This window comes from Alosa alosa, chromosome 6 (assembly GCF_017589495.1).
Source record: "Alosa alosa isolate M-15738 ecotype Scorff River chromosome 6, AALO_Geno_1.1, whole genome shotgun sequence".
NCBI classification, from domain to species: Eukaryota; Metazoa; Chordata; class Actinopteri; order Clupeiformes; family Clupeidae; genus Alosa; species Alosa alosa.
The window spans coordinates 19615644-19630629 of record NC_063194.1 but is presented as its reverse complement, the minus strand read 5'-3'; the positions used below and the strand labels follow the sequence as shown (position 1 = coordinate 19630629).

General features: G+C 44.6%; 1 protein-coding gene across 4 annotated transcripts in view; it reads left to right on the top strand.

Moving 5' to 3' along the window:
* The window catches only part of prkcab (protein kinase C, alpha, b), a 115084-nt gene extending 100313 nt beyond the window's left edge, over positions 1-14771 (top strand). For all 4 annotated transcript variants that reach the window (XM_048245443.1, XM_048245441.1, XM_048245442.1 and 1 more), the window contains 9 exons: positions 1907-2047; positions 2755-2928; positions 3399-3490; positions 3697-3759; positions 6591-6729; positions 9618-9698; positions 11610-11717; positions 12394-12534; positions 13530-14771. In XM_048245443.1, coding sequence (XP_048101400.1) covers positions 1907-2047; positions 2755-2928; positions 3399-3490; positions 3697-3759; positions 6591-6729; positions 9618-9698; positions 11610-11717; positions 12394-12534; positions 13530-13697 — 1107 coding nt within the window. In that variant the 3' untranslated portion in view covers positions 13698-14771. The remainder of the gene's footprint in view (positions 1-1906; positions 2048-2754; positions 2929-3398; positions 3491-3696; positions 3760-6590; positions 6730-9617; positions 9699-11609; positions 11718-12393; positions 12535-13529) is intronic.
* The last annotated feature ends 215 nt before the right edge of the window (positions 14772-14986 follow it).

Genomic DNA, 14986 nt, shown 5'->3' with positions numbered 1-14986 from the left:
GTAAGCCAGAGTCCAAGTGTTTTAAAGACCTCTAATGAGCATCAGCTTGGTTTCAGCTATGAGAAAGAATGTTTTCTTGTACTCATCTTCACCAAAATGTATGTGCATGTGCTGTACATTACCTATACAAAGCATATATCCCAGTGCACATTCAGTATCAAGCCACTTGGGGGCAGCAAAAAGTCAATATTCTATGCGTCTTGAATATTGGTTTAAAAATAATGTGAGCATAGTATGAATTCATGCATTTTGTCGCCGCATTAAAAGTTTGTGGGACTAGGAATACAGAGGGCACGGAGTTTAGAAACCAATAATGGCACCGCCGTCTTTATGTCCCACGCTCCCTGCAGGGGAAGAGCTCCTAACACTGCAGTTATTGGTCTCGTGGCTTTGTGTTTGCAAAGGCTTCAGATATGATCATGGAGGGGGTGGATACGGGCTCAGAAGAAGCTGGAGGACGGGAGCAGGGCTTCATGACCTGAGGCTCAGGTGTTTTTCTCAGCTCTCCATGGCACCTGCTAGGTCACGAGGGGATCAAGTCCTCGAGTTGTGACCCTCTCAAACACCTCCACAACCAGCTGCCCTCGCCTCTGGGAAGGTCGGGCGATATTAGGCAGAAATGAGCTATCAGGTGGCAGAGCAGAGCTTCGTAGCAAGAGCTGAGACCTCAGTCTTTGTGCATTTCCCATGGAGTGAGCTGCATCGTTGATATTTTCTTGTTTTCTAGTAGTGGCTTTTGGATGAAATGATGTGCATTGAATAGTTACAGGCATGAAGAAATACAGAATATGAAAGTGGCCCCATATGGCCCCAGAGGAAATGATGTCATGCCTAGGTCACTGGAGTTCTTTTTATTATTGATGTCTTGAATGCTTTGATGTGATCCCTATCTGTGGGTGTCATGCTTTTTTCCCCTCTGTAGCCTTAAATAGCTTTGTGGTAGCCTTGTAACTATGAAAGGAACACATGCACACAAAGCACTAAGGTATCCTAAGGACAAACTTTGTGGAATGCTGAGTACATTTCTTTAATTATTTGTGGAGATGCTGAAAGATCATTTAAGTTCATCAGTGTGGTGTCTGAGCTATTTGGGGACCAGAAGTTTTGCCGTCTGTCTGAGTCTGAGTTGGGGAATTGGGAAAGATGTCACCTCACTTAGAGAGCACACAAACAGGTCGTGACCAGAAGGTTTCAATGGAAAACAGAGGGTTGTGTAATGAAGGAAGCACGTACTGTATTAGCTCAGGACTATTCTATAATTGGTGGAACTGTCACTGAAAAGCTTTAATCCCAGACTCTCAGGCCATGGAGCAATCTGGAATGTCCCAAATCAAAGGGGTTTAACCCTAGTCCCTTGTCCTCTACCATATGTGATCTTCTTCTTCTTCTTCTTCTTCTTCTTCTTCTTCTTCTTCTGTGTCTGCTTAAAAACTTACCATAATCATCTGGGGATTCTCCTTATTTCCCTGTTTTCTCTTAGGATTCTTTTACTGTTAATTACAAATAAACAGCAATATATACATTTTGGGGTTGTCGCTTACTACTACTATAGTATACTATTATATTATAATAGTATACTATTATATTTATGAGTTATTTATGATTGGTTGATCGGTGGCTTTCTCTAAATGAGACCAAGAGTTGAGTTTAGATTCTGACATTCTTCCCGTCATCTGAAATTGCATGTCTGCATGTATAACTCATGCATCAAGCCATAGATATTAATCTCACAGAGATTAATCCTAATCTCTCTAGTAATTACTATAGTAGTAACTGAGCTGTAGAAGCCATACTCTTTGTAATTACAAAGAAGTTAAATATGTATTAATGCAACTGTGATGCAGTGAAACTGTTCAGTGCTCCTGTATGTATGCAACAGACCTTTTGATCTCCACTTGTATTGCAGAAAGCCAAGATGGGTCCTGGGAAAAAGATGATCAATTCTTCAGACTATCGCCGGTTCAGCCTGCCGTCCGGGAACATGGACCGGGTGCGCCTCAGCGACTTCCACTTCTTGTCTCTGCTCGGCAAAGGTAGCTTCGGCAAGGTGAGAGTTCAGCAGCTTTGCCATTACTATCAATAAGAGCCTTTCAAAAGCTGAGCTTTTTGTACAATACAATTTATCTCAGGCTTTAAGTAATTAAAAAGAATCAAGCACTGACTGAACCTTAATTTAACTAAATCAATTCTCAGATCCAGTTTTGTTGAAAGAAGGCTTAATAAAAGTGGGCTTTACAGATTTCTGTCCGTTCATGGAAAAATGCAGTTTAATTAAAAAACTTCAAACAATTGTGTGCTAGTTTAAATCAGCATGCCATCAAAGTATTTTTTTTTCATTGTCATTCATTCATTATCATTATTTTTGCTGCTTCTCAAAGCCTGTCGAATCCTAAAACCTGTTTAACAAGACTCAGAGGATGATGTTTTCAGCCAGTGTACCTCCCTCAGCTGTTGGAAATACTCTGGATCTTTAAGCACCAATTTATTGGATTGGGAGGGAACTCTCATCAAGCACTGGATTTTATTTTTTTAGGATTAGGACACTTACATTTTTATCCATCTGCATGAAGGGACATGGTTGAAATTACTGACTAGCACAAATTAGTGTAATTCCTCAGTCTTAATGCTACCAATGGTTTTCTGTATGTTTACCATCCTATGGTATTGTCCTGAATCAGCCCATGGCATGGTCTACCAGTAGAGCCACAGGTGGTTTGAGTCATCTCCCCTGTCTGTGGTGTGTGTGGTGCTCAGGTGATGTTGGCGGAAATGAAAACCACAGAGGAGCTGTACGCCATCAAGATCCTGAAGAAGGACGTGGTGATCCAGGACGACGACGTGGAGTGCACCATGGTGGAGAAGAGGGTGCTGGCCCAGCGTGACAAGCCGCCCTTCCTCACCCAGCTGCACTCCTGCTTCCAGACCGTGGTGAGAGAGATGGACTGGGCAGGGCAGGGCAGGGCAGGACAAGCACAGGCTCACCTGTCCACTGTCTGAGTGACGTGACAGAAAATGAGAGGGAGGGAGATGCTCCATATGTGTGTGTGTGTGTGTGTGTGTGTGTGTGTGTGTGTGTGTGTGAGTGAGCTTTCCCTGCTGTTTCAAGAGGCTCTTTATTCCGGTGCTAAATGGGCTTAAACCACTAGACACCTCTTACTCTCATTTCCGCTGGAGCCTTTCGAGCTGCCGTCGCCTCAGTGAAGTGTGTATAATGAGACCCATTAGGACTGCTGTCAGTGGAGCGTGGCCTTCCTCTCCTGTCCCCTGTCCATCACTAGCCACTCTCTGGTCAGATCAGAGTCTGATGGCAGCCGCGGGCTCTGGAGATAGCATGTGTGAGTGTGTGTGTGTGTACCTGTCTTTGTGATGGAGGTGCACCTGTCTGCTGTTGTTGGCAGGACCGACTCTACTTTGTCATGGAGTACATCAACGGGGGAGATCTCATGTATCACATCCAGCACGTGGGCAAGTTCAAGGAGCCACAGGCTGTGTAAGAGTCTCAGGACACTCATCTGAATTGAGCTTGTGATGTGCAGCAAATACTCAAAATACTGTATAGCCCCACTAGAGCCTTTCATGCTATACTCTATATCATATCTCATGTAATGTTTGCTATACTTTGTTAAAAATGGAACATTGAATAGAAAAAATGTAAAAATGTTGTTGACTGTCCTCTTCTCCATATGTTTCCCATAGGTTCTATGCTGCAGAGATCGCAGTAGGATTGTTTTTCCTGCACCGAAAAGGAGTCATATACAGGTAGATGTGACCATGAAGCCATTGGATGTAACACCAGTATTTAGTGTGTGCTCTTCAGTTGTTGAGTACATTTTATGCCAAATGTAAATACTAGTTCCGTATAACTTGTGTAGCCTATGATTTGTGCAAACAGAAGAATTAAAAGAGAGAGAGACTGAGGGCTCTATCTTGCACACCAGCGCAATTGACTTTGTATACTCGCGCTTTTGTCTTTCCAATTTTGCAGTCAGCGCATATTGGAATTTTCCCTCTACAGGTACATAATAAGCCCACAGGGCGTTTCATTTAAAAAGAGGGGTGTTCGGCATAAGCGGTCCCTGTTGATATTTTGCAGTTTCAGAAAACAATTCCGCCACAGACCAGGAACCTCCTGGTCTAAAGTCAGTGGCGCAAATTCAGATGCTATTTTAAGGGCGCATGCATGGCCACAGGCCTGCAGAAATGAATGCTATGCACACTGATCTACAGACACCCTGTGCACAGATTGAAACATTCAAAGCCTTGATAATATTTGTCCGTTTCCCGTTTTTTTTCGTGCATTGGTCAACTAAAAATTTAGTAGCCAATATAGTACATCTACATGCAATATCTTTACAACAACAACGCCTAATTACGACCTATTAATTTGGACAACTTTATACAGCCCTATAAAGGCTAAAGTTACCTTTAGTTTTGTTCCAATTTACCATTGTGTATGGCTTTAAACACTGTGTGCGCTTTAACATCAGCCTATAAGCATTATTCCAGCTGTGCTAAGGTTTTGACAAGCACCACAATTTTGCCTACCTTGTTGTAGCCCATCTGAAATATTGTTCCCTCCATCCTTTCGTTGTTTTCAAAAAACGTTTTATATCCATGATGGCCTCGAAGTCTTGAGTTTGTGAATTTGCTTAAATAAGCTTATTATGTGCTGTTAACCAGCAACCATAGACAGTAAAAGAAAGCAGCAAGTAGCCTTGGCTACAATTTCTGTAGTTGCAGCGTCCATTCATTGTTATTCTCTCTCAAACAAAAGTTGTGCGTGCATTAAGTTGATGATAACGTGTTTACAAACTCTACTTTAAATAAAATAAATATTGTAAATAGCGTACTGTCATGCAGTTAATGGTATACTGTGCAGAGTTGGAAGGTCAACTTGAAAACTGTTTCTCATTGTTGAGTTGCCTGTTGGTAAGGTACAGCCGTAGCTTACACCTGCAGGAGCGCTTGCTTGTGCGCCTGTGTTGCGCAATGCACTTTGCTCCTCTCATCTACAACGCAGTTCCCATTTCTCCAAACCATACATAATTACAAGGACAAATATTGCTACACGAGGGAAATCAGTGTGGTGTCCGATGTGAAAAAACAGGTATAAATCTAGCGAACACATTTCCACGAATCACGGATGTGTTGATGACATAAATTAGGAAATATTAGAGGACTTAATGAGACGTGATGTTGAACTGCATGCCGATGCCATTTAACCCAAATGCCCCAGCAGCAGCATGGGAGAGGAGAGCTTATCTGACAGATCTGCATTGTCTATAGTGAGGTAATTGCAAAAATATCACCATGCATTCATAACCTCGTGATTCAGTAAGAGTGATCCCAAAACATCGGAAAGTGACATTTCTGTATTACATTTTGTCAAGAGGAAAAATCAATAGCAAACTGTTTCCAACTGACTATAGCGCTGTGAACCATTCCTTGCTGCGCCTGGCAAATCCTCCATCATAATAGCAATCCGCTATGGAACAAGCGTGCCTGTTGTTAAAGGGAATGTGAGTACTGTAAACATTAACAATAAACGCTCTGATTGGTTTATTGCATGTTACGCCCAAACCACACCCAAGAATAATGTAGCTACTACAGACCACCCCATTTTAGATTTGCGTCGGGCGCAACAGTCATTATCCCGCTGGTAAAATATAAACAGTGCCCAAGATCCGCCCACAAAGCGATTTGCGCAAAGTCAATTACGCTAAAGTGCAAGATAGAGCCCTGTATGTTTCCTGAATCCTTTCTTTTTGTATTTGTATGCATTGCATTCCCAATTAGATAGAAATGCATAGCTTTCATTTCCTGCATTACACGTTGCATAACCGGGGTCTTTTAAAGCTGCAGTACTCTGTTGCGTCAGTGTTGCCATAGGTTTTGTATTTTATTGGTATGTTGCTTAACACTGAAGCTCTGCTTAACATGGCTCAGGTCCCAAGCTTGTTTAAACTGTGACAAGCTCTAACAGATTGCCAACCCCGAATGTGTGGTATCAATATTATGGTGCAAATGGAGCGATGTGATGTGAGTCATCCCTAAGAGAAAGAGGAGGTAGAGGTGAGAGGAGGAGAGAGGAGGAGTGAGGAGGAGAGACAAGAGACAAAGCTGATCGGCAGGCGAAGAGAAGATTTTTTTTTTACAAAGGCAGAAAAATGTCAGAGAGGAGGAGCGAATGAGGGGGAGAGAAAGTGGCTGAGGTGGAACAGAGCTTTGTGTGTTGGACCCAAAACAGCCTCGCTTTGCCTTCACACCCCCCCTGTGGAGGCCAACACTCACTGTTTTTGACTGTCCTCTGCGGTGGCAGAGCTCGATGGAAATACCAATGTCACCTGAAGTCCAGCCACCAAAACAAACAAAACAAAATACATAACACTGAAACCGCCTTGCAAATCAATAGAGAACTCTATAAAGAGCAGTGCAGAGAGCATACAGTAATAGAGTAGATGCCATGGTGTCCTTGAGATGTTTGTGGAGGAGCCTGTGTGGGTTGTTGGTGTGATGGTGTCTTAGGTAGGTGTGATGAAGCACATCAGACCTCAGGCTTGACCTTGACCTGTCCGCCTGTCCTTCCACAGAGATCTGAAGCTGGACAACGTGATGCTGGACTCGGAGGGCCACATCAAGATCGCCGACTTTGGAATGTGCAAGGAGAACATGTACGAGGGCATGACCACGCGCACCTTCTGTGGGACACCTGACTACATCGCCCCAGAGGTGTGTGTCTTTGTGTGTTGTGTGTGTGTGTGTGTGTGTGTGTGTGTGTGTGTGTGTGTGTGTGTGTGTGTGTGTGTTAATAACCCTTGAATTCCGCCTGCTCTAGACGGCAAACAGTACTCAGAGACAAAGAATTGAGTCAATTATGGAAGGCAGAAAGTCATTCTTTCACTATGGATGTCTCCAGAAAGAGATCATATAGTGATGGTAGCCAGCCAATATGATCACCATTCTTTCTCAAGTGCACCGCAGTTGATACATATAGTCTTACACTTGTATAATGTATAATGTATAATGTCTGATTGTGGGACAGTCTATCTCATTAATGTCTCAAGGGCAGCTGAGCTTGTCCCATTCCAATTTGCACGAGGCTCACACCCCAGTGTGCCAGCATCTGGTGTGTGTGTGGTTTGGATAGTCATGTGTGAGCAGTAATCACTCAGCCCCCATGAGCCCCATGAGCCAATCTTTCATTTCTGCTGTTTATGCCTCCAGAGGTGTCCAGGTGAATTTGTGAGGGAAGCAAAGGAGAAGAGAGGGCATTTCTATCATTTGCTTATCAATATTGGTAATCCCATGGGTTGAGATGTGTGCAAGACAAGACTAATGCAGTTCCGGAATGACTTAAAAATGACTGGTGTCAGTCAACCCTATACATGTGGTAGATTCTACATGCCTTTGAATGCCAGAGGCTTTGGATGTGCTCAGGGCCTCTCCCAGTGCCTTTGTGAGCCGCCGTCGTATGTGTCTGACTCTGAGCCGTGGCAGCTCCTCCAGTGGTTCTCAGCTAACGGAGGCGGCTCGCACCTGCAGAGCGGAGAGTCACTGTGAGCTCTGGCGGACATTCCCAGGCGGACAGTTCTGTCACTTCTCATTGGGGAGCAGCCCGGCTGAGGAGGCAGAGTTATGCTAATGCCTCCCCGATGAGATCTGTCTGAGGGGTCACTCTGTTTCGCTTTCGAGGCAGCCGAGGTGATGGACGCTGCTGGGAGATGCGTCTCTGAGGAGTGGGTGGATAGAGTTTAGTGCTGCCCGTGGAATTTGTGCAACTGCATTTTATACAGTACCACTTTACCTGAAATTACTTGTCAGACAGCAGTATCCTGACAGTAAATCAATGCGAGAGATACTGTATGCAAGTAAATATTGACTGGAAGGACTAGCTGGGATATATGTTTGTTTTTTTTGTCATTCAGTCCTTTTTTGAGTTTCTGTAGGGCTTACAAAGTTGCACACATGCCGTCTCTTCAGCAACATTCTCACCCAGAGGGTAAACTAATGAAGGTCATCACTAAAACAAAACTCCATCTCTCTCTCTCCCTCTCTCTCTCTCTCCCTCTCTCCCTCTCTCTCTCTCTCTCCCTCTCTCTTTCTTTCTCTCTTTCACTCCCCCCCTCTCTCTGCTTCTGTCAAGACTAACATACTTTGTCAGTCAGTGATGGGTTTCTGCCCAGAGCCCTGTCAGCTGTAGTCTCTCATGTAAAGAGAAGACAGACAGCAAGAGGAAGCAAAGGGAAGCCCACTAACCCACTGTTCTGGGAAAAAAACAGTCCCTTAGCATTAATTACTCAAAGCAGTCAGTCAGATTAGTCAGTGGATATCTAATCCTTCGGATGAGACGTTAAACCGAGGTCCTGACTCACTGTGGTCATTAAAGATCCCATGGCACTTATCGTAAAGAGTAGGGGGTTCCCCGGTGTCCTGGCTAAATTCCCAATCCGGCTCATTTAATCTGGCCCCCTAATCATCCCCCACTGTAATTGGCTCATTCACTCCCTCACTCTCCACCTCAAGCTGGTGTGTGGTGAGCGTTCTGGCGCATAATGGCTGCCGTGCATCACCCAGGTGGGTGCTACACATCGGTGGTGGTTACTAGTGAGGTCCCCCCATCCATGTGTTGTAAAGCGACCTTGGGTACCATGAAAGGCGCTATATAAGTCGAAGGTATTATTATATTATTATTATAATGGCATTGGAAATAGTCTTGCTTTGTTGCAAATGTCAGATCTGTCATTGGATCAGTAGTCCTTGCCTTTGACTCATCAATCAGGTAACAGTGGCAATAGCTACAATAGTTACGTGTGAACTTTCTGCAGCATTTCAATGCCATTTCTGGCATTTCTGTCACTGTTGAGTACAGTCTGTTTCATTAAGCACACATGTTATGTAGAACACAACACAAGCCAGTAGAGAACATGTCACTAGTCCCCCTGGAGAGTAATGACTAGCATCACAGACTCCGAGACTATTTTTAGAAACAGAGGAAACATCTTCAAGCCCCCCACTTGGTAAACATGGGAAAGCTGTACACTGTACAGTGCCCTTTTTGGCTTCCAGGAGTCTATAATTAACAGCTTGGTATTGGTGTGTGTGTGTGTGTGTGTGTGTGTGTGTGTGTGTGTGTGTGTGTGTGTGTGTGTGTGTGTGTGTGTGTGTGTGTGTGTGTGTGTGTGTGTGTGTGTGTTGAGAGTGAGAGTTCTGTGTGGGAAGATTAGGACTATAGAGAGAACATGGTCTTTGTTAAATAGAATGTAAAAATAGCAACAACACAGCCTCTGTAATTTTCCTCTGCAGTTAGCAACATGCTTCTGTGCTGGATGGATCTGTATTGTACATGGGTAGACTCAGACTGTCTCAACTGTGTTTGTCCGTAAAACACTCCATTTGCTGTTCATCATCAAGACTCTGATTCTGTTAAAGTATGTTCTTGCATTTCTACTTCTGACAAGGTCACTTTATAATTGACATGACATTTCGATTACAAAAAGTCATCTGTCACTTTGGCGACCCTGATGAACGAAAAAAGGACAATGAAGAGGCACCACTGACATCGTGCTCTATAGTGGTGAGAAGCCAGTGTCATTCTGTGATTCTTGTGTGTTCCCCAGATCATTGCATATCAGCCCTATGGGAAGTCAGTGGACTGGTGGGCCTATGGAGTTCTGCTGTACGAGATGCTGGCTGGTCAGGTATGTGGTCAGCGACTCCCGTAACCTCACTTCCTCATCAAGCCAAAAAAAACAAACACTGTTCTGTCCTGTAACCATGATACATGACATGCCATGGTTACTATTAACACAATAAAGCATCTGCTATAACATGATTTATAACACGGTCATGTGTAGGTTATAAAACAGGGTTCACGTAAGGCCGTACCAAACCCCCTGTTCTATCACAAATGCAAAATTCCTTCTTCTCAGTAGCTCAGCATTATCACTCACCATGACTGATGGTGATGACGGCAAGTGCAGCAATACCAGCTCATTCTAAGAAAAGCTTACACTGATGAAATTATGTAAGCGTGGTGTGTGTAGGGTTATACTGTATATAGACACATTTTGTCATTTAGTGACATGAACTCTGGGAAAAAATATTGAAATCTCTTGTTTCACTTTTTTCATCTTCCATGATGTACTGTACTTGTTTAATAAGGTGAGCCTGGGCTGGCATATTACCCTCGTACAGTATCTACGTTTCCTCTTCACAATGTCTATCTGCCTCGTCTCTCTGTCTCTGGGTAGTGCCAGGTCTGACCTTAAGATCTGTGCTCTTAAGCGGGCTGCCTCAGACTGCTTGTTCCCCATGTGGGTCTGAAAATGACACTTTGGCCCCATTTCTCCTGAGCTCTTATCACAGGGCCAGATGGCACTAAATGTCAGAGAACTGAGATAGAATGGGATGAACTGCTTTCAAATGTGTGAGATGTGATAGCACCCAGCCTCAAAACCCACATGGTATTGCCGTATATTTTAATGTAGCCAAAGACTCCCTACTTTAAATGGACAGGGCCGGCTGAATGGCATGTACAGTAGAGCGAGCAACCAATCAGCTCATTAACAATATTAATAAATCCCTTTGTACTGAACTATCTATCAATTATTATGACCGCCGCGCAGCGGAGCGGCGGTCATATAGGTTTAGTCAGATTTTTTTTTTTTCGCATGCCCAAATTTCCGTCAATGATTCCCGGGACACTGAAAGACCGGGGTACACGAAACTTGGTGGGCATGTAACCCCACATGGATAGCATGGAACCATCGTTTTTCGTTTTGATCTGTAGCCCCCCCGCTGGACTGGACCCCCCGAAAGGAGGGTAGGGCAGACACAGTTCTCTGTGAATATCTTGAGAACCGTAGGGCCTAGGATGACCATTTTTTTCCGTATGTTTACCTCCAGGGGTCATATTAACCCATTTCATGTGCACACATGTGCACAAACAGATACACACACACACACAAACACATACATTCACAGTAATCATACGTATGACACATACTCACACAGTAAACATATGTACGCTTGCATGCACAGGCACATACGCAGGCACACACACAAGCATGCACACACACACACACACACACACACACACACACACACCCACACACATAACATAAACATAACACAAACAATCAAGACTTTCTCAGAATTATGAACAGGCAAGATGGAGGTGGGGTTGTATAAAATGAATTTTACATGTGAAATCTATGAACTAATCATGTTTTGGTACTTGTTGTCTAGCAGATACCAGTGAGAATTGAGTGTGGATAATGCAATTTAGTGAGACAGTTAGAATCATATAGGCCTTTCAGCGTGATTTCTTTTTGTGGAAAATATGTGCTGGACTGGTCATATTTTGTACCGCTCTGCAGTACATCTAGTTAACAACTGAACCACAACTAGCAATATCAATATCATTATCATTATTATCAAGATAATTTTCAAATGAAATATTTCTATTATTGCCATTTTTGTATGCAGGTTACAGTGTAGGAAGGTAAACAAATGATTATATGTATGTGGGATGGCAATATGTATTTCTCGGCAGGTTCATGTCCAGTGATGTAGCCTGTTAATCACTTCCTGTCTCCTGTCTCCCGTAGCCGCCGTTCGATGGCGAGGACGAGGACGAGCTCTTTCAGTCCATCATGGAGCACAACGTGTCCTACCCCAAGTCCATGTCCAAAGAAGCCGTGTCCATCTGCAAGGGGGTGTGTGTGTGTGTGTGTGTGTGTGTGTGTGTGTGTGTGTGTGTGTGTGCACTGTGCACACATCCCAAAATCAATGCAGTCGTGCAGAGCGTGGCACCTCTTTGTCTTGTGGAGAGGGGTGTAGGTGGGAGCTCTCATGTCGGTGTCACCTGTTCAGTGTGTGAGTGAGTGATGAGCTGTAATTAACACTGAAGAGTCTCCCTGTCACACTTGCCAATGGGATCCACTCAGGCCTTTAATAACATGGAAGACAGATCCAGCGTGTGATTGACATCTCTATTCTTAGCCAGCCTTCATCACTCCCTATTGTTCCTATTGAGTGAAGAATGGAGAATAGCTTCCCTCCCCTCCCCTCCCCGCTGCCTGCACTGTGCTGTGTGAAAGTGCTCATCTGAAATATGATTCAGAACAAAGATGGATGCGGGGAGAGAAAGAGAGGGAGAGAGGGAATATTCACCAGCGCCATCAGAGGTCAGGACATCAGTGGCCATTTTACATGAGGCTGAGATGGTGTCAACACAAGTGGGAACATGGGAACATGTGAAAGAGTTTCTTTGTGAATGTACCCAAATGAACCTATTAGTGGTGTACTCTAGCACTGTACTGATACATTCACTAAGCCCGGTGTCTTTCATGTCTTTTCTTTTAACACACACGTGTTCACACACACTCTCAGCTGATGACCAAGCACCCGTCCAAGCGTCTGGGCTGTGGGCCGGAGGGGGAGAGGGACATCAGAGAGCAGGCCTTCTTCCGCCGCATCGACTGGGACCGTCTGCAGAACCGAGAGATCCAGCCTCCGTTCAAGCCCAAAGTGGTGAGATATCACTGGGATGTCTCCGGCACTCTCACTTCCTGTCTCTCTCACTTCCTGTACCTCTCATTCTCTGTCTCTCTCTCTTACTCTCTCTCATTCTCTGTCTCTTTCTCTTACTCTCTCTCTCTCATTCTCTGTCTCTCTCAATCTGTCTCTCTCATTCTCTTGTCTGTTTTGGTCTGTACTCTCTCTCTCTCCTTTTGCTATTTGTTCCTCCTGTTCCTCCTTCCTTCTAGTCATGTTTTTCTATGGCCTTCTCTCGCTCCATCTCCCCCACACCCCTCTCTCCCTCTCACACACTTTTATGCTCAGAAAGATCTATTTAAGGAAAGAAGCTGAAAATACGTTGCAACATGTAGTGCAGACTAGCTGTCATAAGATATCACTCACGAGAGTTCACAGCAGCGGCAGAATGCTGGGGTCCCTATAGAGGCCGGCGCCTGAGGGTCCAGTCTTCTTTAACGAGAACACAGAGAGAACGCAGAGCAGGAATGGAGGCTGTATGGTCGATAATGGAAGGGATGCTTCACTGACTCTAAATAAGGGCTACTTGTTGAAAAGGGACAGCTGTGTGTGTGTGTGTGTGTGTGTGTGTGTGTGTGTGTGTGTGTGTGTGTGTGTGTGCCTGTGTGCGTGTGTGTGTGAGTTTAAAGCATGAATGGAAGAAGAAAGCTTTTCTAAGCATCAATCTGATTCATCTCCTCCAGAGGCTAGCAAGTATAGAGCAGTTTCTCTCTCTGTCTCTCTCTGTCTGTCTGTCACCTGACCCCCTCCTCCTGAAAGGATCCCATAGAGTTCCTTTGGTCATATCACTTAAGCCTTTCAAAGGCAAGTGCCTAAAATAGCCCTCGCAGATAAAAGAGAGGAAAACAAACATGTCCACTCCATCAGTGTCCATTCACAGATAAGGCCAGCAGAGTAGAGCTGTGTCCAGGCCGTACGGGGGACAGCTTCTGATCTGATGTTTCTGTCCCTGTCTTTTTTATTCTGTGCAGTGCGGCAAAGGAGCAGAGAACTTCGACAAGTTCTTCACACGCGCGCAGCCTGTGCTGACTCCGCCTGACCAGCTCGTCATCGCCAACATCGACCAGAGCGAGTTCGCCGGCTTCTCCTACATCAACCCGCAGTTCGTCCACCCGTCCCTGCACAGCAGTGTCGTATGAGGGGCCACTGGGAGGAGCCGAGGGAGAGGCTGAAGGGGGGACGGGGCTTTTGAGCACTTCAGGACATGCAAATCCAAATTGCTTGTAATTAAAACGTCATTACAGATGGTCACCATAAAATAATTATTCAAACCCAAAATTCAACAGCTTATCCGAGGAAAAAGTATGAATTTCCATTTTTACTAACAACAAGGTCCCCATATGTAAATGAATTTTGCTTAGCACAGGGGCAAGATTGTGGCATTACCAAAGTCTGTATTGGCAAGTATCGCTAATTAGCAGCCATCTTGGAAACACCTCCAAACAGCTATTTTGGACAAAACAGATTGGACTCCTATCTAAATGGGCAGTGGTAGTGTAGTGGCTAGGGAGCCGGGCAGCCCGACAAGTTGTTGGTTTAAGTCTGGCTGTGTGCCACTGTTGTGCCCTTGACCAAGGGACTTCACCCCGAGTCGCTCTGGGGAAACTGGCCTGTAATAATTGACATATGTAAGTGGCTTTGGATATAAGCGTCAGCCAAATGAAATGAATAAGTATAGAAAGGAAAGAGGAGAGTCTCATAACTCTGCATAAAATGGTCAAACAGACGTTAGAAGTAAATCGCTGGATTCACTGTTTAAATCTGACATGAATGGCAAAACAATTGTCAGTAGTCAATGACATAAGGCTGAAATGCTGACTTTTTTCCCAGATTTGCTGTTGCGTACATGCACCCAATGTGATAGTGCTTCTGCTGTAGCAATTATAGAAATAAACAGAACGTGCAGGAGAGGCACAATGTACAATACAAGGCAGACTTCCAGTTACAGTTTTGCCATCTTTCGCATTATACAGACTCCCCCATTCAATTCTCCCTCCGTCATTGTGTCTCTGGCATTACAAACACCAAATGACTTATAATAAGTCCCAAAAGAGAGAGATACAGAGATAATTGTGTCCATTCACAGTCCAGACCCTGTGAGTCCCATTTGCAAAGCTCAGCCAGCGTCCCCCAGATCTCCTGACAGTCAGTGTTGGTTAGGGTCCACAACTCTCCGATTGAAAAAAAAACAGCTCAGTGTATGTGTGTGTGAGGTGGCCTCACGTCCGGTGCGCTATTCCAAGGGACAATAGACAGTGTGATACTCTTCCATCCGCAGTATGCCTTTCCCGTTGTGCACCACCACCGTCTCTTCTCCCTTTGTGAAGCATGCAGACTTACAGCTGTTTTAGAGCTCCTTCCCCCCCTACCTACCTTACTGCCATTTCTATCACAACTACGGTATTCAATATATCATATATATATATAT